Raw genomic sequence first — 26,289 nt, forward strand, 5'->3', positions numbered from 1 at the left:
GTGATTCATGGAGGGGGAGATAAAAGTATTGGAAGGATGACTGAGTTAATACAAAACCTGAGGCCATGCCAGGATGAAAGAGGCTTTTTCCTCCTTTCCAAAAAGAGGTAACCTTTCCATGAGCAAATTTCTTGGTATGATAGAAGTTGCACCATTTCAAGAGGGTTCTAAAATAGCCACTGGTTTCCTTGTTGCAGAAGCCACTTGTCAAGTGTTAATCAGCTATCTTAGGTGTCGATTTTCATGCCCAGATAGGTAGAGAGCATGAAAAAGAAAATGAGTAAATGTGTTCCTTTTTAAGGTGAGGGTGATGCAAATGTCCTAGACAGACATTGACAATAGAAGGTTATTAACAAAAATGGGCAGTTGTCAGTCTTAAAGAATCAAAGAGGACATTTGAGGCGGAGCTGTGTGGAGGGTAAATTGGACCCTTTGCAGCAGCAGCAGCAGCTTAGCACATACCTCCTGTTTGTGAAAGACCAAGCAACACACTGAATGCACACAGAAATCTATTGCAAGGTCAGAAGTGGACCTGGCCCCCAGACTGGCGTATTTAGCTTCAGTACTTCTTTGCTGCTTAATCAGGTTGCAGTAATATAATCAAAATGGGCAGCCAGCCTATGAAGAGGAGAAAAGAAGCAGAAAAGTAAAGGGCAATCTTACTTGATTTCAGATTGGCTCTTCTCTTCTCCCTCCTTGACACTTTTAGATGGCTATTATGCCAAAAGCAGCAGATGTAAAATTAGATATCATTATGTCCTCTTGGGAGCAGCTGATGAGTGTATTAATCTTCCCCACTTCAGAGGAAGGTGCTGTTTGGAGTGAGTTGGGCTTTCTTCCAAGCCAGATATGATGGCTGGCTGGAAGGGGCTGCTGCTCATTTGACACTGAACACCAGCACAATGGTGTTGGTCTCTTTGGGTTGTGGGCCCTGGTGGATACTGGTTTAATCACCTTCACTTGGTGGTCACTCTATTCTGCACATTTTAATTGAATAGGTCTCAGGTTGTATTTTGCATTCTGTTTCTATCCTTTACAACATTTTCCTGTATGCTCATGTATATCGAAACCTTTCTTCTGAAGATAACCCTTCATGCATCTGATGGAGCAGACTCTAGTCCACAAAACTATAAGCCAAAACAAAGTTTTTTTTTATCTTTAATGTATCACAAGACTGGATGATTATCATTGTTATTATTAGTGTCATTATTTTGATTAAAAAATGCACACAAACATCTCTGATCCTGCCGATGTGCACAAACCCACCCCATATAGGCTGCCCATGCCAGCAGTGCTGTTCTAAACTAAAAAAAAACTTTGCTCCTCACCCCCCAAAGTTCAACAATTCTGCTAAAAAAAAATGCAACAACTTTTCTGTCTGGATTTTCACTTTCTGAAATATAGCAACACTAACCACACATGAATCAGAAGACTCTTCTCTCCATTGACTCAATCTCTTCAAGTGATAGCTAAAACATGCTTATATGTTTTTATAGTGTCACAGGATGGCTTTGTTATAGTTAATCTGTTGAAGAGAGTCAGGAGCTTCTGAGGAAGGAGCCCCATAACATGTTATCTTCAGTACATCTTTGAGGTCTTCTTTGATTCCTTTCCCCCCCTTCCAGGCATTGACCAGACCTCCAGGACTTCTTTGCTTCAGCAGAGCTGCTGTTTCAGACTATGCCTTGGCCCTCTTGATCAGCAAAGTTGGCCCTTTCCCCCTCAAAGTCACATTTTACCTTCTCCTGTAGAAGATTACAACATTGATTCTGGAGCTGTGACACATTCTTTATACAATACAGGTATTATTTCATGTTTGCAAAGCTCCATACTGGATCCTTCTGCACCCATGTCAAGTGATGGATCCAGAGTTCTCCTGTTCTTTTTTCTGCCCCTTTGATTGTGAACAGGGTCTTCTGTAACCACTAGATGGCAAACTGGTTACTCATTAAATTCTTCCGCTAAGACACATATGCAAACTATTTCAAGAGTTGCTTGGACAATATCCATTGCAGTTGCTGATCACAGCAGATGGCTGACATCCATTGTGCTGTTAGGATTATGTTTAGATGTACTAAATCAGAAGTGTGCATTGGTGTTACTGTGAGCGCTGAGGTCCAAGCTTGACACTAACTCCCTGGGATTGGCTTTCTAGAATTAAAGAAATCCAGCACGACTTAAACGGAAAAGATGTAAAATCGCTTTCCAACTTTTTACTGGGCAGTTGCAGATTCTAAATGCGGAGCTGCTTAATCAAGAAGGTGCTAAGCATTCACAGCCTCCTTTTGGAATCATGCAAAAGTCTTTAATGAGGCTAAGTTTGGAGCCAGCCTCCTTTGAATTTAGTGCAGAAACTGATTTTTTCAGCGCTAGGATTCAGGCTTAAAGCTTGTGATATAATAGTAAGAACAGAGACTATTTTTCTGTCGCCTGAGTTGACCATGGCTGGTATGAAGAGAAAGCTTTCGAAAAGAGCGTTTCTTGTTGTTTTGTAGCCTCACACAACCGGCCTATAAGAACGTAATAAATAATAACCGTAGTAGTAGTAATAATAATAATAATTTCACAGGTTAAGAAGTAGTCCTTGGGCTCGTTGTTCATCCCATAGATACTATTTACTCCAGAAAGCAAAAGCCACAGTAATGGTAGCAGGGAGATCTGTGGGACTAGAAAAAGGATTCTGAAGAACACCACCACCACCAGCCCCGCCAGCAATAACAAGAGCCCAGGGGAGAAGACTTTTTATAAATGCCTGCAGTCTCCCCAGTACTTTCAACAGCTGCTGGCTCTGAAAGTTCCAGGCACTGGAGGCTGTTGATGGCACCTTCCCAAAGCTACAGAAAGTTCTGCTGAACTGGGGGAGGCACCATCTTTCAGGAGAGCAGACCAAGAAGCTATGTGATAGCCTAGTTTGGCACCATCAGCAGCACCTTGCTGTTTGCAGTGACAGTTCTTTCATTGTGAGGGCAAATAACATCTGTTAATATATCTGATTTTGCTATTATGATATAGACACAGGAAAAGAGAGAGAAGCTCTGTCTCTCGCACAGTGGCAGAGCTTTGTTTTTTTCTAAAACATCCCCCCTGCCTCGTTTTCTTGTTGCCTTTATTTTATTTTTGAAATAAGTTTTATTAGATTTTACAAGTGTAAAATACCGAATACATATTCATATTTAGAGATCCCTCTGAATCTCCAGATTTCCCACCCCTCACATCCTATTGTCAACATTTTCAACTGCATATTATTTCATCCATATTTTAAATCTCTCCATATTGTCCATAGTATTTGTTTCATTACAAGTATTATTAGAATCCTGCTAATGTTTTCATTTGCTTACAGTGGTCTCCTAAATAAATTATAAATCTTTCCAATTCTTTCTTGAAGTTTTTGTCTTCTTGGTTCCTGAGCCTTCCTGTCAGTTTTGCCATTTTGACGTACTCCAACAGCTTAATTTGCCATTCTTCTCTGGTAAGGACTTTATCTTCTTTACATCTCTGAGCTAGTAGCATCCGTGCGGCAGTCGTAGCATACATGAAAAGTCTTTTCTGCTCCTTTGGGATCTTGGTACCTACAATTCCTAATAAGAAAGCTTCTGGTTTCTTTATAAAAGTTATTTTAAGCACATTTTTCTCTCAAATATTTTCATACTGCCTTTCTGAAAACCATCGGGGGGGGGGGGTCCATCATGTAAGAATAAAAATAAATAACAAAACAACTACAGTTTGCACGCTCTCCTAACACTGTATTTACAGCTCCTACAAAGTATCCCATCCCCACTTTTTCCATGTTGTTTGTTGACTGCTTTTAGAAACAGAATATTGCATGGATTGAGCTGGTTCTGGTCCATCAAGGTAATTCTGAGGTCCTAGCATTTACCATATTTTTTGCTCGATAAGACTCACTTTTTCCCTCCTAAAAAGTAAGGGGAAATGTGTGTGCGTCTTATGAAGCGAATGCAGGCTGCACAGCTATCCAAGAAGCCAGAACTGCAAGAGGGATCGCTGCTTTCACTGCGCAGTGATCCTTCTTGCTGTTCTGGCTTCTGAGATTCAGAATTATTTTTTTCTTGTTTTCCTCCTCCAAAAACTAGGTGCGTCTTGTGGTCTGGTGCGTCTTATAGAGAGAAAAATACGGTAGTTTTTTCACAATCTACGCTTGACTCTCCTTCTGCCCTGCACACCTCTTATTTGACTTGTTCACACATTACAGTGAACATAGGTACAAGCTGTCTACACATGCACAAGTGTTTGTGTGTATGAGTGTACATGTGTTAATTTGTAAGCTCATCTACACAGCCTGTACACCTGTTGCACATTACATGTGGGTAACTACAAGTGTGCAGCTCACCCATGAGTGTACGCAGATTGTACACTCATTGAATGTAGCCTATCTCAGAGAGACCATACAATTTAGTGTTTTAACTGGATGGGCACTTGGGGCTTTTTAACTGCAGTGGTTCCACTCCAAATGATTTGTCTAATATTTACAGAAATATAACCACAGTTGAGCTCCTTGTGACAGAGACCAGCTTGTGAAGAGAATGCTATGGCAGCTCTTACATGGGACAGCTATTCCTGTGGCCCTCCAAATGTTGCCGCACTACAACTCCCATAATCCCCCTGCCCATTCGCCATGCTGATGGGAGTGGCAGGCCAGCAAATTTGGAAGGGTCCTAACCTAAAGTGTCAACTCCATGTAAAAGGTAAAGGGCCCCTGGACGGTTAAGTCCAGTCAAAGGCAACTATGGGGTTGTGGTGCTCATCTCGCTTTCAGGCAGAGGAATCCAGCATTTGTCCACAGACAGCTTTTCTGGGTCATGTGGCCAGCAAGACTAAGCCGCTTTTGGAGCCACAGAACACCATGACGGAAGCCAGAGTGCACGGAAATGCCGTTTATTTTCCCATTGCAGTGGTACCTATTTATCTACTTGCACTGGTGTGCTTTTGAACTGCTAGGTTGGCAGGAGCTGGGACAGAGCAATGGGAGCTCACCCCTTCACCTGGATTCAAACCGCCGACCTTCTGATCAGCAAGCCCAAGAATCATAGAATCATAGAGTTGGAATAGACCACAAGGGCCATCGAGTCCAACCCCCTGCCAAGCAGGAAACACCATCAGAGAACTCCTGACATATGGTTGTCAAGCCTCTGCTTAAAGACCTCCAAAGCAGGAGACTCCACCACACTCCTTGGCAGCAAATTCCACTGTCGAACAGCTCTTACTGTCAGGAAGTTCCAAGAGGCTCAGTGGTTTAGACCACAGCACCACCCGCAACCATGTACCAACTCCATGTAGGCTGTCCTGCTTGGTAATAAATACTGACACATCCTTTTAAATGATGCTTCTTCCTTTCCACCCAGTATGGGATTTTCTACATAATACAGAATACATAACACAGAAGCTGTAGGTCGCAGGGCTAAATGCATTTGTTTCCATCCACCCTTGTCTTTGGTGGCAATGAGGTTATGATGACTTCATTCAACGAGATCTGTTTCATGTCTTTATAAGAAAGGCAGGCACAGCTGGCTTAGCCATAGATCTTTCAAAATTATGTGTGCGGTTCACAGCCAAGGTTAACTGTAATGCTTCTAATTGAGTCTTAGACTGCTCAGAGAACTGAATACAGCCTTGCCACTGCCTGTTTATGAGTAAGAAAACATAGAAGAAATATTTCTTCCGAGAAATTGCTTGTGGGTACCAGGACAGGCACCAAAAATGCTACCCTGGTATGAATTCACAACAAAGGACCTGAATCTTGTCCAGACCAATGAAAACTGACAGACCTGTGCTGTTTTAGGGCCAGACTACTGTTGGTTACAAATCTCTGCCTTTTAAGTTCCAGAGTCCCTTCTGCCCATATTTAATTGGGTCTCAAAGACCTGAAAGTTTCAACTCGCTTTACACTGGTCTACATTTCATGAACTGTAGTTTTAACTGTCCCTGGTATTTTTTTGGTTTGCACTGAAGTGGGGCATGGTATGCTACTGATTTCATTAATTGCATTTTGTATTTGTTGCTGCTTTATGGCTTTTTACTAGAACGGTTAAAAAAAGAAAATATTTCAAGTTAATCAATTTTACACTTGCCTGGTGTAAGGCAAGGCCTTCTCGTGAAGATCTCACACTCTTTGCCCTGTGTGGAGAACCAGTTTTCTGATGCAGCACAAACAATCTGACAGCCTGCACAAACAATCTGATAGCCTGGCTTCAAAATGTTGTAAAGTAGGGTTGCCATAGTCCAAGAGGTAAAAATCCGAAAAGTCATTAAGGGTTTTTTTGGAGCCCAGATCGCCCAAGCCAGAGCTGAACCAGATGGGGTCATGAAGAGTCGGGCATGACTAAACGACTAAACAACAACAACCATTTCAAAATGTGTCCTTGCCAAAGTAGCACACAAAATATAATAAAAATATATAATAAAAACCAGTTAGAGCAATGAAATCAAAATAGCAATGTAATCACTTCATTTTAAGCTATCCATCCAACTAAGAGATCTAAATCTACCAATAAAAAACTGGGGGAAAAATAATTTCACAATTCACAAGTACTGAAAAACATGCTGCAATATTATTATTATTATTATTATTATTATTATTATTATTCAATGTGTCATTTGACCACTCCAGGCCAATGTAGTAACAGAAGAGTTAAGCCTGTCCAGCAACCACAGATCAACATAATCTTTGCCCAGACTGGAAAGTCAATTACATGGTGGGTGGGAGTTGCTGCACTGACATTGTGCTTTGGAGAGCACCCAACCACCCTATAAGCAAGGTCATTTTTTTAAAAAAAGTTTATTCAGGGAGGGAGGGGCAGGAGACCTGGCACTCAGGCCCCCTGACCCACCCCCTAACAATGCCCCTGTTTGTAAACCAGGCTTTGCCAAAGAGAACCGCATTTCATAAAGCCGTCTTCTTAGCCAACTCTCTCTGTCATCTAAGCCAACCGAAATCTCAAAGCAGAGAGGAATAAATCGAGCACACACAGCCTTGGTTTGTGTCATCGCTTTCACCTCTTTTCTTAATCAGTACCTTCCAATTGGCTGGACTTCTCTCCCTCGCCCTTTTGCAATTGGCTGCTGTCTGGCCTAAAGACTTTTTTTTTATAAAGTATGTAATTCAAGACTGCTCACCTGTAAAGCGAGGTTTGCAAATGCTTCATTGCAAATGCGTCGCAGCATTTTCTGCCCATGGTGTGAGCAAGGTCCCTTCCAGTGCTTCAAGGGCTCTTGTGTTCAGTTTGAAGCAGAAAGATGGACAGCAGCTTCCCCACTTCCTTGCTGGTGGTGGCAGGGCTACTGAGACTGGCTGGTGAGTAAGAGCGGTGGAGAAATTTGTTTTAATAAGAACCTTCAAAATTTGCAACATCTCCAAATTTGCCAATGCACTTCCGCAACCAAGGAATGCATACGAAAATGTGTAGGTTAGCAAAAGATGCACATGAAACGGTATACATTAGAAGAAATTACAAATATGTTTCTCATTAGGGGAAACATTGCTTGCAAAGCATATACTAGGTAAATATGTACTGAAATGTGCATGTTAGTGGACATGCAGAAAAACACGTGCAGATTTTAATGCAGTTTTCTCGTTAAAAGTTACAAACTGGTGCAGAAATGGGGAGAACTGAACTCAAGATTGGAAAAAAGAAACAGAGAAACTGAAATGAACATACTTGTCCATGCCTCACTTCTTGTTTCTCTGTAGGCTTATTTCAGCTACATAACTGTCACAACTCAGCGCTTGAATTTGCTATTATTATATACAACATGATATTCATCCATTCAGCCATCTGTGGAGCGTTCATTTGCCTTGTGTGTTTGCAATTAGCAGATGCAGTGCTAATTTTCTCCAACAGTTTTCTGCCCTCTTGACTTGAACTCCTGATCTTGATCTCCGCTGTAGCATGTTCTCTGTGTCCCACAGGGTGAGACAGCTAGCAGATTTGCTGATCTCAGAAGTCACCGCTTGAACACTGTTTACATTTTTGCAAAGTGCACATATTCCACTTGTCCCTGCTAACGGCATACACCTGGATTTCTGGGAGCACAAATGTGAAGCCTTGGCAAAATGCACTGATGCGCTTTTTCGCGCAGCAGAGTTTAACCTTCTAATCATGAGGCTCAATGAAGACCTTGGGGATGTCAACAGCTGCTACAGTAGCAGATGTGTGATATGGGAGGGAAAGAGAGGTGGTTAAAAAGATGGTCCAGAAATTTAAAATAATGCTTGATTTTGATTTGGAGATCTCAGGGGGATAGGTATCACTTTATGTGTGGTTTGTTTTGGACTTGGCTGATGAAACAAAGCAGCTGTAAGCCAACTTTATGTTCCCACTTAAACCAGACTCACAGCCACTTTGGGCCTCTGACATTGTGCAGAGAAATCTCTTCAACAGGAGCATTGGCATTTATGAGGATTTACTGGGGTAGTTTTTATCAAGATCAATTTTGAGTGAAGGAACCTGTCATTCAGTTGTGTGCTACTACTGGGGAAATATTACTGGGATTGTTGTGATGATCGGTTGGGGCCCTGCCAATTGGAGAGTTGTATTAACAAGACTTAGTTTGGCACCAGTTGCTTACATAAGAATATGTTAAATTCATTGGGTGTGGGTAGGTTCATCAATGACTGTTTTTACATAGCCATTCATTCCAGCTGCCTCTATTTACCCGCAATCTGTTTTCTGGTGAACCACAGCCTGAGTTTTCTCCCCAGTTTTTCCTTTAGGTGATGCCTTGTTAAAAATGTGAGCTACATTTACTAGGTTTGGCAATCTTCAGAGGTTACCTGCCACACACACTTACACACCAGGATCTCTAAACATATAATCTTAGAGTGAGTGACAAATGGATACATCATTTTTATTTATTTAAAGTATTTCAGCTTTAATTTATAATATTGCATAATCCAACAATACAATACAATACAATACAATACAATACAATACAATACAATACAATACAATACAATACAATACAATACAATACAATACAATACAATACAATACAATACAATACAATGAAGTCACACAATTCATATAAAATATCAGTTGTATGTTCCATTGGTCCAATCATGCAAAGAATAAAAAGAATGCACCTATTGTGATATACATATGTATAGGTGCGTAAGAAAATGAGACAAAATGGATAACGACAAAGACAATGATGGATGCATCTTGTCTCATGCACATCCATGCACAGGAACGTGCATGAACACTAAAGCCTTTGTGGGTTGCCATTTGTTATCCAGTCGATCAGGTTCTGGGTCCTGGAGGGAAGAGGGGAGGGTGCTGATGGTCTGTCCAAGTGAGACAGGAGCAGTTGGGTGATCCGAAAGAGGGCAGGGGAGCAGAGCCATTATTACAGATGATAGAGGTTTAAAAACTGCTTTTCTTTGCCCCCGACTGATTATAGCAAACAAATGCAACAAACTGCTTTAACACACTGCGCTTCTTCTTTTAAACAAATTTAGTTGGTGGGATTGAATCTTGCACCTTCTCCTGGAGTTTCTTTGAAATGTAAAGGCAAGCAGGGAAGGCTAGAGATAAATTGCTTGGACTCAGGAGCAAGTCTGAGTCTGGTGGCCTGGGATTGGCCCTCAATAGTCAGGTGATCGGATGCCCAGGCAGGCTGATGCTGCAGCCTAGATGGCACTCTCCAAGCAGAGGGTTTGGTGTTTCCTGGTTTGCAGAGAAGGAACACAGCAGTGGTGTCACTGGAGCCCAGCCACAGACGGCATTGGCTCTGATGCTCCTCTGGGTGCCTTACAAGAAGTGTAAATTCAGCCTGGAAGTCAGAGACTGTGTTTGTTTGTTGGTTTGTTTAGAACATGTATAAACGGCTTGGTCAAAAAGTTATCCAAGTGGAATTGGGGGCAAAACACAGCTAAAATCCACTGTCCGTTTGCATCCACCATGTGTATGGATACTCTGATCTACACACCAGCAAATTAAAAAAAAGTAGAATATAAATATTCAATACTAAAACTGCGCTGCACTAAAGGAAACTAAATCATCCTGAAATTTCAGCCCTCCCTAGTTGCCTTTACATTTCAAAGAAACTCCAGGAGAAGCTGCAAGCTGCAATCCCACCAGTTTAATTTGTTTTGAAGAAGAAGTGCAGCAGACTCATCCCTACAGAGGACAGAGGTTTAAAAACTGCTTTTTCTTCCCCCCCAGACTGATTATAGCAAACAAATGCAACAAACTGCTTTAACACACTGCCTTTTTCTTCCTCTTTTGGTATGATTTTTAAAGGGTTTTTAGGTGCCTCCAGGAGTGAACTTTGGTCCAGTCCCTCTGCAGACAGAAGCTTTCTTGGTGACGGCCTGGTGACAGCCAAGATTTCAAGGACTGAAGATGACACAGAAAAAGTGACACTTCGGTTTGACAGCTTGACATCAGACCTTGCTAATCAGGATGTTTCTCGTTTTCATGAAGTCAGTGGAACGGAGGTGGAAGCAACCTCAGAAGATGGAGGCCAGACACTTCCTGTTCTTGTTAGAAAGCCTGCAAGCCTGAAACAGTTCTTGGATGGAGCTGTTTTGGATCCCCAAAACATAGCTCCCATCACCAGCCAGTCCTTGTTTACCACAAGCATGCCAAAGTCAAAAGCAACATCCTTCAGTCCCCTGCTGGAACGGCTGGTAACACCCCTGTCTAGGGAAGAAGGAAAAGCGGAGTCGACATCTCAGGAGCTCAGCATGACTCTGAAGCAGCCTGCCTCCAACTCCAGTAAGGTAGTAGCAATGGGTGTGATTGCAACTGTGCTGCCTGATTCAGAGCCCTCAGGAAGCGCTGGGCAGAGGGTAGAGTTGTCTATCAACCCTTCTGTAGTGGCAGCCACTACCTTTGCTTTCACTGAGAACAGAACAGACACTGAAGGATACCCTGCAGAAACCATGCAGACCCCTGCCAAGAAAGGGATGGATAAATTGTTAACATTGATCCCCAAAGCTAGCCAATGGACCCAAGCTGAGCATCAACAAACCCAGTTGGAAATGAGAACTTCAGTTGTTGGCAGCACTCCAGATCTCCTGGAGCAGACACAGAGTCTATCCCTTAAGGGGAGCTCCACAGTTCTCTTCCATCAGTCTTTTTCAGAAGAGAAAATGACAATCATTCCCAGGACAGAGTTGATGCAGCCTTCCTCCTCGGCTTCCTCTCCATATAGAGAGATGGTGTTGGAAGATGAAACCATTGAGTTTAGAATGGCTGAAAACCCTGCACGTCTAACTGCTTCTCAAAGTAACACCCTCTCTTCCTCATTGTTGTTGACTTCAAACACCCTCTCTTCAGAATCCCCACCACACTCTGCCAGGCCAATGAACACCAGCCAAAGTGTTCTGCCCAAACTTCTCTTTGTGCCCCAGTTTTCCTTATTCAGTAAATCAGGAACATCTGATGAATCAGAGGAGCATCTTCAAGACGGCTTAATTTTGCACCATGAGACTGATCATCAGACAGCCTCCCAGACTTCCCATGTCAGGCTTTCTCAAGCTGTTGGTGAGCCAAGAAGAACGCAGGCTGCCCCTAGTCTGCAAGAAACCACTCTTGAGGGCTGGCCAAAGTCATCTCTCCCACTCCACTCCATTGCACAACCACTGGACATTCCTTTCCTGGTTGATGACAAGCCACAGGTAAGCATGCATGACATGCCTCAGCTAGCCCACCCAACAGCAGCTCGTTCTGGACCTACAATGTCAAGCATGGGTATCTCTTCCACTGTTGCATCGCCATCAGACACTGTGTCTGCCCCTGTTGGTTACATTATGCAAGGCACATCCAAATCTCAACTGCCCAACACGTTTTCAACAGTCTATGGAGAGCGACCATCTCCCAGTGCTCTTGTTCCATCTCTTAGTGAGTCAGAATCATTGGATACATCTGCTCACACCAAGCCAGAGACTCATGGCACCCATGATGGGCAAAAGAGACCTGTTTCACTTGTTTCTCCTTCTTCTGCTGAACATGAGTCAGAACCATCAACTGTGGCTTCGACTTCTGCCTTTCCACATGCTGGATTTAGCACATCAGTTGTGGCAGATTCTTCCCAATCTGAGCCCAGGCAGTCAGTGTTGCCAACTCTTGTACCCAGTGAATCACAGAGAACAGCGTCAGGCGCATCTGTGCCGTTCCAAGCTCAGCAGCAACTGCTAGGCAACTTTGCTTCTACTCATACTAGAGCAACAGCTTCAGGGTCACTTGTTCCTTTTCGTGTTGAACCAAATGTGTCAGGCACATCTGCTGCTGGCCTGAATGTCCAAGGCACCACTTTCCTTGGCCATAGCTCTCAAAAACTGTCAACAGACACGTCCGTCTCTTTTTACACTAAGGCACCCTCCCTGCCGGCCCAATCATTGCAGCCACAGAGCATCCATCCTCATGCTAGTGGTGAGCTGCAAATGGGTATCTCAGGCACGAATGTGCCATCACATGCCAAGCCGCAAATGCCTGCCTCTTTTATTGATGAGTCCCATCTTTCAGTCACATCTGCCCGTGTTGAGCTAGTGACAAATGAGGCATCATTGGAACAAGGATTGCCAATCTCTGTTGATGCCAAACCACAGATAGCAGAGTCTTCTGCCTCTTCTCCCACCGAGTTGCAATTGCTAGTGGTGTCTGCCCATGCCCCCATAGAACATGAGTTCTTGGATGCCTTGGGAAAATTGCGGGGCCTACCCCAAAATGAGAGTTACCCACCAAAAACACATTCCTCTACCCCAGCCCAGCACCCTTCACTTGAAATGACCTTCCTTGGCCATCTCAAGTCAAGACTATCCAATGCCTCTGCCTTTGTCCATGCTTTATCCCTGTTAACAGAAACACCAGCCTCTACAGGTGCTGAAACCCAGATGCCAAGTGGACTCACATTTATTCATCCTGGTTTGCAACTTCAAGCTGCACCTGGTCTTCCCATTACTCCTCACACTGCTGAGAAAGTGAGTGAAGGAAAACACTCTCCACAAACCAGCCTTCCAACACCTCAGTCTGGCACTCAAGGGACAACTGTGCAGGATGTTTCTATCCCTGTCTCCTCAAGAAGTCCTCCTAGTTCAGATGGTCCACCTTCCCCTATCAGCCACCAAACCAAAACAAACATTCCCCTTCCACTGGCTCACAAGGTGGAGGAAAACATCACCAGCCTGAGGACAACACCAATGCTGGTGGTGGCTGGTGCTCAAGATCTCATGCAAAGCTCCTTGGGGTTCTTTCAACACCTCAGTCAGCCAGATATTGGAATTCTTGACTCTTTTGCCTCTAGTGGCATCCTGGGAATGTCTCCCTCCCTTCAGTATTTGTCCCACTTGGTCCAGAATGCTGAAAACATGGTGTGCCTACAGCCTATGCAAAACACCACCCCAACTTTGGGAGAACCAATTGCTAGTGGGCAGGAAATGCTGGTTCTGACTTCTGCCCTTGGCTTCTCCCATCCAGGGGTTTCGAGTCTGATACAAATGAGTCCATCCAGTGTCATTCTGGTTAAACCTGTGTTTGTCTTCTTACCACCAGAGGCACCTAAAGGTCATGTGCTACTTCCTACTGAGGAAGAAGTGGGCCATGATGCTAGTCTTTCATTCACCAGCAAGGATGCTCTAGCTTTGGTTACTCCTGGTAGTATCCAGGAGCGATTGGTGGGAATTGGTCCTCTTGTGTCCACCCTTAGACACTCCTCAAGGGCAAACACTCATTCTCCTAATTTGATGGATCATCTAGTCATTTCTGGGCCAGCCTCCAGTGCTTCCCCAAAGCATACAGGAGTCAGTCTGGTGAGATCCAACACTTCAACAGCCAATCAATTCCTCTATGGGTTGAGGGATCGTAGCACTAGGACAAAGCATGGACTGACCACAGACCACAATGAAGACTTTCAGTTGTCTGCTGGAAGGCTGGAAGAGGACAATCCAGTTTCGTTATCTGCTGGAGTGCTTGTGAAAAACCATATCGCAGCTGCTCCACCAGTAATGGTGACTATCCAGCAACAACCCAAAGCATTATCACTCACAACTGAACTGCTGAGCACCCTTGACAAGGCTTCCTCTCGGTCCTCCTTGACAGAACCCTCTGCCTCTCAGGTGCCAACAAGCTCCCTTCAGGCTGCAAGTAACCCCCCACTGCTGAGCTCAACAGTAATGCTTCACACTGAAGAGCATCCATATGGTTCAGTGAGCCCCATTACCCACATCAGTAAGAACTCTGAAGAGTCCTTGAGTGCATCTTCAGCTAAGAACACGAAACTGCCATTAGAAGTGGGCCAACATCTTGCACCTTCAAGCTCAGCATCACGCGGCTCCTTAATCAATGAACACTTTGGAAAGACTCCTTCTAAAGTTCATTATGTACCCAACGCGGTGTCAACTTTTCCAACGTCCTCAACTGGAAAAGAGCACAAAGAAGCTGCAGCCTTAAATAACCCCTATGCAGAAGCATTTCTTGTGGCAAATGAAACATCTTCCTATCATACGAACACTACCTTCCACAAGCCTTCTGATTCCCATCACATCCCATCCAAGGCCCCCAGGACAGATGAGAGCCTGGAGACACCATCTTTGTCTTCTCTGTTCTCAGCAGATGCTCTGATGCAAATGACTCTGCCTGGAAAACATCCTGAGGACATCCTGAATCATCAGACACATTCTAGACCATCTGCCGATGTTCCTTCCCAGGTAACAACACATTCCTATTCTGCCAAATTGGTTATGGAATACAATCCAACCACTGTAACGCTCAGGGGAAGGGTCTCTCTTGCAAGTGCAGCAGAACAGCTGGAACCAGTGCTGAGTGCTGTAGAAACCAAGACTTTGACAGATATTGAAACTTACAAGCAAACCAAAGCAACTAGCTTGATATCAACCATGCGTGGCACAGATTCTGGGCATTCATCTGCTTCACTGGTTGCCACAGATTTCAGATTAACCTCCTCCTCCCCATCATCATCATCATCATCATACTATGCTGCAGGATCTGCAGATCATCAAAAGGAGGTCCATAAGTCACCTCTGCACCCTGTTCATTCATTTGCACCAAATTCTACTCTTAAAGATGTGACTCCGTCACTTGTGGGTGAAGAAGCACTGATTTTGGAAACACTGCAGACCGACTCCTACAGGCTACAGCCTAGTGTAGGTGGAACAACTGAAATGGTAGTTTCCTCACCATCAGCAAGCAAGGGCAGGTTTCTTAAACACAGGAGAAACAAGAATGCTGGGACTGGAGATCAGTTCCTGGTTGCATCTCACTTGCAACCTCAGCCAGCAAGTTTAGAAGCTGACTACCCCGAAAGGCCCAGGTTGGCAGGTGATGAACAGGGACAGGAGGAGGAGGCTGCTTCTTCCTTGCCAATCTCAGTGTTTTCTACAGCTCTTAATGCACCAGCATTTCTAATGACCACCTTATTTCCCAGCATTGCTGCTGATGGACTTGTTGGTAGTCTTCTAAACCAGGCATCCCATTTGCAAAGTCTTCCACCGGGCATCTCTGAGATATTCCTAAGTTCTGCAGCTCAAGTCCAACTGACCCCGGGGAGCCTTTCAGATACACCTGGTATGAAGGCTGGTGGAGACTTTTCTGCAGATGCTACCAGCACCAGTAGAGGATTTAATTCACACACCTCTGAAGAGCAAGTTCCCATCACAAGTGATTCTACTGGAGGAGGAGGAAGAGAAGACTCAGTAGCTGATTTGCCACCATGGGACCCCAATTCGACTCTGTCAGATTGGACAGCACACCACCAGAGAGTGATGCGCTCAGATGATGTTTTCATGGATGGGTAACTATTTGGAGCTGGGGCTATTGGAAGCCTTCCCCTTCCTCCAAATATTTATGGACTGCAGCCATTGTAGTCCAGAACATTTAGTAGTCCATGGGACTTGTAGTCTAGAACATTTAGAGGGCACCAAGGTGGGTAAGGATAGCCTCAAGTGAGAGGCAGTCATTTCAATGCTGTAGAACATGCAAAATTAAGATTATTTATGAATCGGGACAGCTTTCTGTTAAATGAGCTGTTTGGTGCTTAAGATCAGGAACTGAGGCCTTGCTTTGGATGGCCTCACTTGTGGAAGCAAGGTGAGTGGTGACTGGGCAGGGGGCCTTGCTTAGCGAATACTGCCTCTAGACAAGGCATCTACAAGCTCCCTTCAGATATCATAAACTGCAAAGAACCCCCCACTGCTCCAGTGAGGGATGCGGGTGGCGCTGTGGTCTAAACCACTGAGCCTCTTGGGCTTGCAGGTCAGAAGGTTGGCGGTTCGAATCCCCGCGACAGAGTGAGCTCCCGTTGCTCTGTCCCAGCTCCTGCCAACCTAGCAGTTCGAAAGCACACCAGTGCAAGTAGATAAATAGGTATGGCTGTGGCAGGAAGGTAAACGGCATTTCCGTGTGCTCTGGTTTCTGTCATGGTGTTCCATTGCGCCAGAAGCGGTTTAGTCTTGCTGGCCACATGACCCAGAAAGCTGTCTGTGAACAAATGCTGGCTCCCTCGGCCTGAAAGCGAGATGAGCGTCACAAACCCCATAATCGCCTTTGACTGGATGTAGCCATCCAGGGGTCCTTTACCTTTTTTTACCTTACTTTTTATAACTGTTCAAATGATGGAACTTCAACTGCCAGGACTGCAGTTTATTTCATTTTCACAATATACTGATAGCTTTTCTGTTTCATTCCTGAGACCTCCCCACACCCCAAATGGCCGTAATAGCAGAATTTTACAAGTGGCAACTGCAACAAAATGTGGCAGTGTGTCCTCCTTACCCATTAACAGGATGCCTCTGTTCAAAGTGCCAGACAACCATGTCCTCGGGGTTATTTCATTCCATCCTCACTTGATTTTCTATTTTCTTTTCCATGTCCAACATTCCTCGGCGATTGAGCATATTCGCTTCTCATTAGCCCCCACCCACCCGCCGTGCTTCCTTAGATTATTTTTTATTTAAGATTATTGTTTTTGCTCTTTTTATTTATTTATTCATTTTGCAAAGCGGATGTTGTAATACTGAGCTATGCTCTTTCCCCAGATATTTCCTCCTCCCCCCTTCATATGCAAATAACCTGATTTTTTATTATTATTAACAGCCTAACCAAGGAGTGGTAACTAACAATGTTCTGCCGCCGTTTTCAGTTTACAAAAGCAGAGTGTTGATGCAGTTGGGCTGCGGAGGTGTATTCACTTTTGCAATTCTTTTTGGTGGGTTTTTTTTTTTTGTCCTTTTGAAATTCAGCACGGAGATTGAACATCTGTGGTTGCTCATAATAAATTAGGGCATCTTTCAGAGCCTCATGGAAAGACCAGCAGATTTATTGTTCCATCAACTTTAATGGACTAACATCCCCTTTATCAGATGCAGGAAGGATTGTTGTTACTTCAGAGGCATATATGTATTATATAGTGAGATGTTAAAGGAAAACAATTGGGCTTTGGAAGGGATATTTGTAGTTTAGCCTCCATTTGGGGGGATAATCCCCACCTCCTTCCCCACTCGCACTCCCTCTCTCTTTCTCTCCACTCAGCTTTGCGGTTGTGTCTGACGATGCCTGTGGCTCTGGCAACTACACTGTGGAGATGAGCCTACAGACTGTAGCCATGGGCAAGACTCCATTTCTCCCTAACAATTTCCTGGCCCAGATCGTTCTGCAGGACAACAGAAGCCACCTGACTCTGAGCGTCAAGTCGTGCTGCGTTACGCCCACCGCCAGGCCTGTGGGTCCAGAGGCTGCCTGCTGTCTTTTCCCCAGGTCAGGTGGGGAAGCAACTTGAGGCTGAAGGATGCTTGGTGTGAGGCAGGAAATGGATGCTCCAGAACCTACCTTTGTCTGGGGCATCAGGGACTGTAGAAAGGGATGCTGTCTGTCGTCTTGGTGGTGGTGGGGAGTGCATGGATTTGGCTTTAGATATCCAGGATGTAATTGACAGCCATATAGGAATGCGGGTGGCGCTGTCGTCTAAACCACTGAGCCTCTTGGGCTTTCCAGTCAGAAGGTCGGCGGTTCGAATCCCCGCGATGGGTGAGCTCTGTCCCAGCTTCTGCCAACTTAGCAGTTCGAAAGCTCACCAGTGCAAGTAGATAAATAGGTACCACTGCAGTGGGAAGGTAAACAATGTTTCCATGTGCTCTGGTTTCTGTCATGGTGTTCCGTTGTGCCAGAAGTGGTTTAGTCATGCTGGCCACATGACCCGGAAAGCTGTCTGTGGACAAACATCAGATTTCTTGGCCTGAAAGTAAGATGAGCACGGCAACCCGATAGTTGCCTTTGACTGGACTTTACTGTCCAGGGGCCCTTTACCTTTACCTGGACAGCCATATCTGAGTTCAGGAGGGCATTGTTCCCATGTCAAATTGGTTAGAGGCCCAGGGGGAGGACTTTTCACTTTTACCTGTTTATGCTTGGCCTGGCCTGATTGTTGCACCAACACCACCACAAACACATTAGAAAAGCTCTGCAGGATCAGAAAGAAAATGAAAAGACTCCTCAAACCCAGTTTCATGTTTCTGACAGTGGCCAGACAGATGCTTCTGGGAAAAGGGAACAAGATGGACTTTCATTTATTTATTGCATTTATGAGACGCCGTATAAAATTAAATCCTGTGAGAGTTGTACAAGATAAATAAATAAATAAACAAACATCATCATGATTATTGGTTGCACCAAAAACAAAAGGTCTCCCCTGTCTCCCTGTACAGTGGTACCTCGGGTTAAGTACTTAATTCATTCCGGAGGTCCGTTCTTAACCTGAAACTGTTCTTAACCTGAAGCACCACTTTAGCTAATGGGGCCTCCTGCTGCTGCCACCCCGCTGGAGCACAATTTCTGTTCTTATCCTGAAGCAAAGTTCTTAACCTGAAGCACTATTTCTATGTTAGCGGAGTCTGTAACCTGAAGCCTATGTAACCTGAAGCGTATGTAACCTGAGGTACCACTGTACTGTTCTGAAGGTTCCCCAGGCACACATATCCCTAACCAATTCAGGGGACACACAGAACACGCTGGGAACGCCCTATTACGCTAATGGAAGTCCTTGCATGGGTTTCCGCTAGGATGACTTGTTACTGTAGTTGCATCTGGTCCAGGGATATTATGGTGAACAGCAAGGGTGGGAAAATTAGGGGTGGGGTCAAAAGTTGCAGAATGGATCGACCGTGCAATCCAGAAGTAAGTCCTATTGAAATTAGTGGGTCTTACTCCCAGGTAAGAGGGGTTGGGCTTGCAACATTAGGCTGTTATCTACATCCTTTAGTGCAACAGCCGTGAAATTCCCAGCCTCTTCCAACAGCTGATTTGTCTGCTGCAACCCTAACAGCTTATTCAGGACCTGTACCAACTGTTAGCAAGAACCTCCCCGCCCCCCAATCCATAGGTGGCAAAAGGTCATTTTGGCTGTTCGCCTGTATCTTTGTGCCAGATGCAAATCCATTTGCCCTTGGCCTCGACTACATGAGGACAAATTCATTAATTCATGGTGACTTTCCTTCACTGTCATTATCTGTATGTGAAGGCTTAGGGGTGGCTTGCCAGCAGGAAGGATCGCTTCTGCCATGTTGTCAGCCGAAAGAGGATCAAGGGAATCATAGAGAACCCACACAACATCTGGATGAGTCGGCTTAGCAAAATCACCTTGACTTTTTTTTTAAAAAAGGAGGGATTTCTCCAGCCCTGGGCAAACACTCTATTCCATAATGCAATAAGACCCCATTGGCAGTGACCCCACTGACTGCTGAAAGAGCATGGCTGTTCAGATCCGGCCAGGTGCCACATCAGCAAATTGTAGGAATATCACAAGTTACGGTACAAACTCAGAACCAACCATCTATGTAATCCAGACCGCTGTCAAAGGTATAAGGTAAAGGTAAAGGAATCCCTGACCATTAGGTCCCGTCGTGGCCGACTCTGGGGTTGCTCACTTTATTGGCCGAGGGAGCCGGCATACAGCTTCCGGGTCATGTGGCCAGCATGACTAAGCCGCTTCTGGTGAACCAGAGCAGCACACGGAAACGCCGTTTGCCTTCCCGCCGGAGTGGTACCTATTTATCTACTTGCACTTTGAGGTGCTTTCGAACTGCTAGGTTGGCAGGAGCAGGGACCAAGGAATGGGAGCTGACCCTGTCGCGGGGATTCGAACCACTGACCATCTGATCAGCAAGTCCTAGGCTCTGTGGTTTAACCCACAGCGCCACCCGCGAATATGGGATTTTCATTCCTCAGCTAATAAAAAGATATTGAGAGGTTTGTCATCCGAAAATATATCTCATTCTCCCACCACCACCTTTAAATTCAGCAGCATCTGTGCCCATCACAGCATGTCCATCGTTTGAATTCCTTGTTCAGTTAAGGATTCTCAACACTTTGTGAATTTCCAATCTGCTGATTTGGTACATATTGAGCCGCTATGCAGGTGATTCTCTCTCTCTCTCTCTCTCTCTCTCTCTCTCTCTCTCTCTCTCTCTCCCCGCCCCCCAACTAGATCACTGAGGGAATGTGCACATATTCAAGTGCTCCAGAACAGCAAATCCCAAACAGCCAACTTCACCATCCAACTTTTTCAGATGGTGAGCCACACTGTGGCTTATCTGCACTGTGAACTCAGTGTCTGCCTGAGTGACGACGCTGGATGTGAACAGGTGAGCTCCATTAGAAGACAGAGGACCAAAGGGTGCCGCTAGAGTCTTTCAAGAGGTGTAAGGGTAGAAAATATTAGCACTGTGTAATTTACTCCTCTTTTAGTTTGTTGGCAAGGGTGCAAGCTAAGGCATCTATCTGAGCTGAGCTGAGCTGCCTTAGTAGCAGCTCAGGTTTAGCAAATATTCTCTAAGCAGCTGATGTCTACGCAGTTGTTATGCTACCTAGCAGCCGACTTTTAGCAATGATCGTTTTAAACAATTAAGAAAAAAGAAGGTGCTGAGATTCTGTAAGCAGGCGTGTAAGTGTGTGTGTGAAGAAGCTAGCCTACTGTACAAAGGTAACATTTGCATTTTCTGCTTCACTCACTTCCGGCCCTCACCTCACACCCCCCCCCACTGACATGTGACCCTGGGGAGGTTGCCCAGAAAAGAACAGGGTACCTCTGAGCATATCCAGAATGCCTCTCCTTCCAAAAGTGTCTGCAGGATTTGGGGAACAAAGGGAAGACACTTTTAGACATGACATCCAAACCAAATTATCAGGCAGTAATTACCCCCCTGACTTATTTTCTTGCTTTATTTAGTGTGTTATGTTTCTCCCCTTCCCCCAATTGCTGTTCTGTAACCAACTCCTGCCACAGACTGCCATTCGAGAAACCAAAAAAGCTGTGGATAAAAATAAAGCCTTTTGCTGAACCTTGCATCTCTGCAGAGGAGAATTTAGGGGAGCATGACCAGTTTGGTCACCCAGGGTGTGGACTCTTGGGGGCATAGGAGCCAATTCTTAGGAGTTGTGGGGGCTTCAGCCCCCCACAATAAAATATTTGAGGGGGCCGGGTCCCCACAAAGATAATGGACATTCCCATTCAAATAGTGTGTCTGTGCACTACGCCATGTGATCAACTATGTGCGGCAGGGCTTACCTGGACCCCTACAATATTTTCTTCAGGGCTGCAGGGGAAGCCACAACTATTACGGTATTTAGAATGTAGCTTGAGAGGCGGGGGGGTGCTGAATTATGGCATTGCACAGGGCATTGCTGAAATATGATGCCCCAAGGTCCCCTACTGCACTCTGAGCCTTAATGGTGGTTCTTTCCCCTTTCCAATTTGTGTGGGTGTTTTAATGTTGTGCTTTCAAGGGATAAATAATGTGATAATAATAAACTGAGCTGCAGCCTCCACATTGAATAATCCTTCCATTTCCTTCCCAGAGCTGCTTAAGTACCCTCTCCAAGTCAAGCAGCAGGGACAGTTACCAAACCCGCCACAACATAATCTCCTTCGGACCGGTTCCAAAGACCCAGGTAGAGTTTACACCTGGACCAGTTACAGGTGTGTGTGTGTGTGTGTGGCCTGTGTTCTTCATTCTTCCCCTTGCCTCAAGGTTTCCAGGTAGCAACTAGAGAATTGCACAAGAAGGCTAGAGCCTTCTGCTGCCAAGGTGTTTTGGACCACAACTTCCATCACAGCCCTAGTCAGCACATCCCTTTGCTGCTGGGACATATCATAGAATTACAGAGTTGGAAGGGACATGAGGATCATTTAGTCCAGCCCTCTGCAATGCAGGAATCTTTAGCCCAACGTGGGGCTTGAACCCACAACCCTGAGATTGTGAGTCTTATGCTCTACTGGCTGAGCTATCCAACTGGTGGTCTGATGGGAGTTGCAGTCCAACATACCTGGTGAGCATCAAGTTGAGGAAGGCTGAATATGCTCCTGCCAACCTAGCAGTTCAAAAGCACATCAAAGTGCAAGTAGATAAATAGGTACCACTCCGGCGGAAAGGCAAACGGCGTTTCCGTGTGCTGCTCTGGTTCACCAGAAGTGGCTTAGTCATGCTGGCCACATGACCCGGAAGCTGTACACTGGCTCCCTTGGCCAATAAAGCGAGATGAGCTCTGCAACCCCAGAGTTGGCCATGACTGGACTTAATGGTCAGGGGTCCCTTTACCTTTACCTTATATCTGGTGAGCACCAAGTTGAGGAAGGCTGAATTTGCTCCTTGGATCTGGGTAATGGATTTAAGTCTAACTTCTGCCATCAGTTTGGTGGATAACTTTGGGCAAATAATTCTCCCACAGTTGCCTACCTGTGAAACTCTTGCAGGATTGCTGGGATGTGCAGAGAGATGTGCAATGCATTCTTGAAGCAGGAGAGAGAAAAGACATTCCCTATAAATGATAAATATGAGCAGTATACTAGCTGCTGGCTTTTCCTAGGGTTGCAAGAAGGTCATCAGAAAAGGAGTGCTTGAAGGGACATCATCACAGGTTGAGAAGCGGGGATTAGAATTAGGTTTGCTTATCCAGCTAATCCCCTCACCTTTGCACCCCTGCTGTGGGCGTAAGCAAAGGACAGACAGCCTTAGGCTGGGTTCTTTTGTTCCAGCTCCACATTTCTTATGGCTTGATCCCATGCATATTTCAGCAAAAGTGAGCCCTGCAGGATTTGAGTTCTACTATTTTGGGGATGATGGGTCTGATTTCTAAGCATGGCCTTCTTTCTCTTCTGCCAGCATTCAAGGATTGACACACACACAAATGAGTGAATGTTGGGGGGGGGGGAGGACATTCATTCACAAACACATGCACACTAACCCCACACACTCAGGGGTGTCTGGTGCCCATTAGGAGTGGTGGGGTAGAGAGCAATGTTCTTGATCCCTCTTGATCCTTTTCTGCTGCAGAATATTGTTTACATGCCGCCACAATTTCTGAGTGGCAAGCTCAGGGTTTGGTTTCCTTGGAAAGAAGATCAGCAGAGAATATGGTGTCTTTGGGATACAGTCGTACCTCGGAAGTTGAACGGAATCCATTCCAGAAGTCCGTTCGACTTCCAGAATGTTTGGAAACTTCTGCAGGAAGCTCCTGCAGCCAATTGGCAGCTGTGGAAGCCCCGTCGGATGTTCGGCTTCCAAAAGAACGTTTGCAAACTGGAGCACTCAATTCTGGATTTGCGGAGGTTGGGATCCAAAACATTCGAGGTGCAAGGCATTCGTCAGCCAAGGTACGACTGTACAGTGGTACCTCGGGTTAAGAACTTAATTTGTTCTGGATGTCCGTTCTTAACCTGAAACAGTTCTTAACCTGAAGCACCACTTTAGCTAATAGGGCCTCCCACTGCTGCCACACTATTGGTGTGCGATTTCTTTTCTCATCCTGAAACAAAGTTCTTAACCCGAGGCACTATTTCTGGGTTAGCGGAGTCTGTAACCTGAAGTGTCTGTAACCTGAAGCATCTGTAACCCGAGGTACCACTGTATATGGTTTTATTTACACATGTATGTCACCTGAGGATAGGTTGGAGGTGCTCACAGCAACAACACCCCAACAGATCTTGCTTGCCCCCAGGTTCCCAGGGGAGCCGCTGCACAGAGCAAAACATGCCTCAGTGTCTCCATCTTACACTCACCAACTCTATTGTTTTCCTATGTTGCAGCTCAGTGAGGGCGGTGGGGGAAAGCCAGCCCATTAGGCTGGAGAGCACCATTGCTGTTGTTGCAGCTCTTGCAACATCTTTGAGATGCTGATGAAGGCAAAATGGCCATTACCTTAACACAGGGACTGATTGGGCAGGTTCTGCAGCCACTTCAACTAGATTCTAACTCTTACTGGATTGTAGGCCTGGAAGGGATTCAAGGATATCATCCAGGCTGACCCCACAAAACCCATAAATATCTCCTCGTGCTGGCCAAGTGTCCAGGATTTCAGCTTCTCCATCACATGGGCTCCTGGATTACCACTGCCAGTCCTGCATCTTGGGTTGGACATTTGCACAGTGCCGGTGGCACTTTGTTCTCACCTGTGAGGAATTTTAAATTTACATGTCTGCAATACGGGGGACACCTAGGAAAGAATTACTACCACGTTGCAACATTGGCCAATCCCACCCAACTCTCGTTCCATTTATCTTTCCAGGATCTGACATGACCATGATGCTCCCTGCTCTTCTAGGCTTATCGACCGGCATTGTTGTCTTAACGTCTGTTGTCGTACTTCTCTGGTTGTATCGGAAGCACCAAATCAAAATGGCAGCAGCCTTGGAGCCCCAAAGAATGGAAGCTCCTTGAAGCCCTCAGTGCTAGCTGCTGCCAGTAGCTATGCCATGATTCGATGCTGCTGCCGCTGCCGCCAGTGTAAATTGGGAACACACTGCTGCTTGCTTTTTAAGTCTCTGCTTCTCTCTCTCCCTTCCTTCTTCATGAGAGAACCTAAGAACTGCAGAGGTGTCACTGGAGTGGGCGGCACATTCTGAAAGAGAGAAAAGGCTTGGCTTGAAAAGGTTTTGATGGGCTAATGGACCCCATGTGAGTTGTGTCTCCACCTTGGAGACTGGAAGTTCAGAAGCCAAGGTTGCAAAGAAAGAGGGGCCCTTCTTTAGAGCCTAGTTGGCAGCGTTAATCCTAAATAATTTGGGAGTAGAAATTCCCAAGAGTTGACATGGGTCAGGAATCTTCCTCCTGAAAGGAGATTGTTGGGTTTCACGGTTATTATCTCCTGGGATTTAACTGCCGTATCCCTGTTTTTTCCATGCTCTACTGTGTTAGCAATATTTGCTGCAGCATTACAACTACTGGCTTAACGTTGGCTTGCATTCATATGGAAGGAATTTGTCCAAGTCAAGAAAGAGGTCACAGATCTGAAGGGAGGGGGAGGGAAATGAAAGGATAAGCAAACAGGTCCTTTGCGATCCATGGAAGTTAGAAGAGCTGAACCGAGACTTCTCCCTGGATAGTTCCCTGTTTATCAGCAGCGGTGCTGTCTAGACAGGACTAGGGGGGCAGCAGTAGTCCAGGGCTGGTGGGTCCCCCAACTGCAGCTGGGCTGACGTGCCTAATTTTAAAGGAAGTAAAGTATTTCATATTGACTAGGGGTGGGCATAAGACCACTCAAGTTCAGAGTTTAAAGTTTCTTAACTGCACCTCTGCTGTTGATTCTTTAGAAATCCTTTAGCTGCTGTAAAAATGACTAGTGGGTTCCTTGCATCTCTCCCACTACCCTGCCTTCCCAGTCATTTGCTTTCTGAATGTGATTAATCATAGTGCCTTGATAGCTTGTGCATCAGTTTTTAGGGTTCCTTTGTCCTTCACCTCATCCACCTAGTCAGGCTGCTTAATCTGTTGACATAGAGAAAACTATGATTCCCAAATGATTTGGCGATTAGTGCTCCTTTGGCACTGACATCACAATGCCTGTTGATTCATTTTTCAGTTTGGTATTCTGCGCTCTAACATCATTTTGGGCTTTTTCTCTGCCTCGAAGGAAAAGGAGTATGATATTGTGAAGTGGGATTTGGGGCCAAGTTTGGGCAGATGGTTACTTCAAGCTGAAGTTCTAGTCACTAAACTTGACTAACTTGATTCATAGAACCTGCTTTCTGTACTAGACCCTGAAAACATGTGAAATAATAAAGTATTCCTCTGAGCTTGTGCACAGTTCTCTTCCTTGCCGACAAAAAACTTTTTTTAACTTACCTACAACTGGGGGTGGGGAGGAATTTTCAGGACAAAGAACATCCAGATGTTGGAATTTGGCAGCTCTCAGTTCTGTAATTAAGCTCTGTGTCTGATAGATGAGAGAGAGAGAGAGAGAGAGAGAGAGAGAGAGAGAGAGAGAAAGAAAGAAAGAAAGAGTGAGAGAGAGGGAGGGAGAGAAAGTGTGCAATTAAGTGAAATTA

General features: G+C 45.2%; 1 protein-coding gene across 1 annotated transcript; it reads left to right on the top strand.

Annotated features, from left to right (window-relative positions):
* Positions 1-25: 25 nt before the first annotated feature.
* On the top strand, positions 26-25,994 carry LOC309519838 (uromodulin-like). The gene is made up of 5 exons (XM_082201066.1): positions 26-107; positions 17,505-17,729; positions 20,455-20,611; positions 21,825-21,945; positions 24,531-25,994. The coding sequence occupies exons 1-5, from the start codon at positions 37-39 to the stop codon at positions 24,680-24,682; spliced, it is 726 nt and encodes a 241-aa protein (XP_082057192.1). The 5' UTR covers positions 26-36; the 3' UTR covers positions 24,683-25,994.
* The last annotated feature ends 295 nt before the right edge of the window (positions 25,995-26,289 follow it).

Source organism: Podarcis vaucheri, assembly GCF_965113315.1.
Source record: "Podarcis vaucheri genome assembly, chromosome: 15".
NCBI lineage: Eukaryota > Metazoa > Chordata > Lepidosauria > Squamata > Lacertidae > Podarcis > Podarcis vaucheri.